This window comes from Limulus polyphemus, unplaced genomic scaffold, assembly GCF_000517525.1.
Source record: "Limulus polyphemus unplaced genomic scaffold, Limulus_polyphemus-2.1.2 Scaffold467, whole genome shotgun sequence".
NCBI lineage: Eukaryota > Metazoa > Arthropoda > Merostomata > Xiphosura > Limulidae > Limulus > Limulus polyphemus.
In genome coordinates this window covers 398,352-399,622 of record NW_013666077.1, presented here as the reverse complement: position 1 = coordinate 399,622, position 1,271 = coordinate 398,352, and the positions used below count along the sequence as shown (strand labels likewise).

The 1,271-nt window shown below is 32.7% G+C and overlaps 1 protein-coding gene across 2 annotated transcripts in view; it reads right to left on the bottom strand.

Moving 5' to 3' along the window:
* Nucleotides 1-925, bottom strand: part of LOC106458463 (integrin alpha-PS1-like) — a 128,506-nt gene extending 127,581 nt beyond the window's left edge. For both annotated transcript variants that reach the window (XM_022384687.1, XM_022384688.1), the window contains exon 1: nt 669-925. In XM_022384687.1, the coding sequence (XP_022240395.1) occupies nt 669-853 (185 nt within the window). In that variant the 5' untranslated portion in view covers nt 854-925. The remainder of the gene's footprint in view (nt 1-668) is intronic.
* Nucleotides 926-1,271: the final 346 nt, after the last annotated feature.

Here is a 1,271-nt window from a genome sequence, read left to right as displayed (position 1 = left end):
AAGATACATGACACAAATTGGACAATTTTACAGGATACCTTTTGTAGTTGTGTAAGATTTAATGCTTTCCATTGTGATAACTGATGCCCCCAGTGGCACAACGGTATGTCTGCGGACTTACAAGGCTATAAACCGGGTTTCGATACCTGTGGTGGGCAGAGCACAGATAGCCCATTGTGTAGCTCTGTGCTTAACTTCAAACAAACTGATAACTTATTATGTACAAGATACGTTTGGTTTCGATAATTCCTCAACGTTTCCACAAAAACGTGTTTGCATAATTTGAGCCTGGAAATATTTAAAATATTAACAAGTTTGACAACTTTATATGAAATATTAATAGAAATGCATTTTGCAAATGTGCTGACTATTCTTTTATTTAAAAACTACGGAACAAGTAACTCTTACTGAATTTGGTAAATAGTGAATCCACGAAAAACTTTTATATTGCTTAATTCAAGATTGCTGTTAAAAATTAATTAGTCTATTAACTTTCCGAGTTTTTGTTTCTTCAGTGCAGAGATATTGTCATAACATTTTCATACTTTTCTATAAGTGGATTATATAGATAGTTATATAGATGCATATTAAAAATCAAATTTCTCTTTTTTTAAAGATTTAAATTACTAAAAAAGGCGTTACATTTGAATGTAATGAAATTAACTTACACGGGGTAGCGATTCGCTTCTTTATCATCAATATCAATGTGTTGTGCCACTGAAAACCCAAAATATGAACCGCTGTCACTTTCTTTTATCAAAGGTAAACGTGTTTCCAAGTTAAAGCCATTCACCGTTAAATGTATCGATATTAAATAAAAAAACAAAGTCCAGCACCAACATTTCGTTTCCATTTCAGTTATAAATCACACAACAAACGGGCACCTCAGCAGACCCGCAAAATCTACACTCCTTCACTAATGATATACAACCAGAAGCACTGGGTCGCAAAAGTTTGATGTTCGCTCATGTTTACGTTGCTTATCAGCTAGCAGCTTTCTGTGATGCAAGCGCCCTCACCAAATAGATAGACCTTGATGTTCAAGCCGTAGGTTTAAGATTGAAACTGAAAGTGAAAGAGTAAGACTAAAATTTAAGTTGTAATATTGCATACCAAAAACGTATTTTTTTAATATGGTTATATATATATATAAGTCTGGTAATTTTAATGTTTCATAAGCAAAAAGGAAAGAGAATCTACGTGTAAAGTTGGAATTAACTGAAATGCAACATTAAGCTTACACATACAAATTATACATGTAACAATCACTT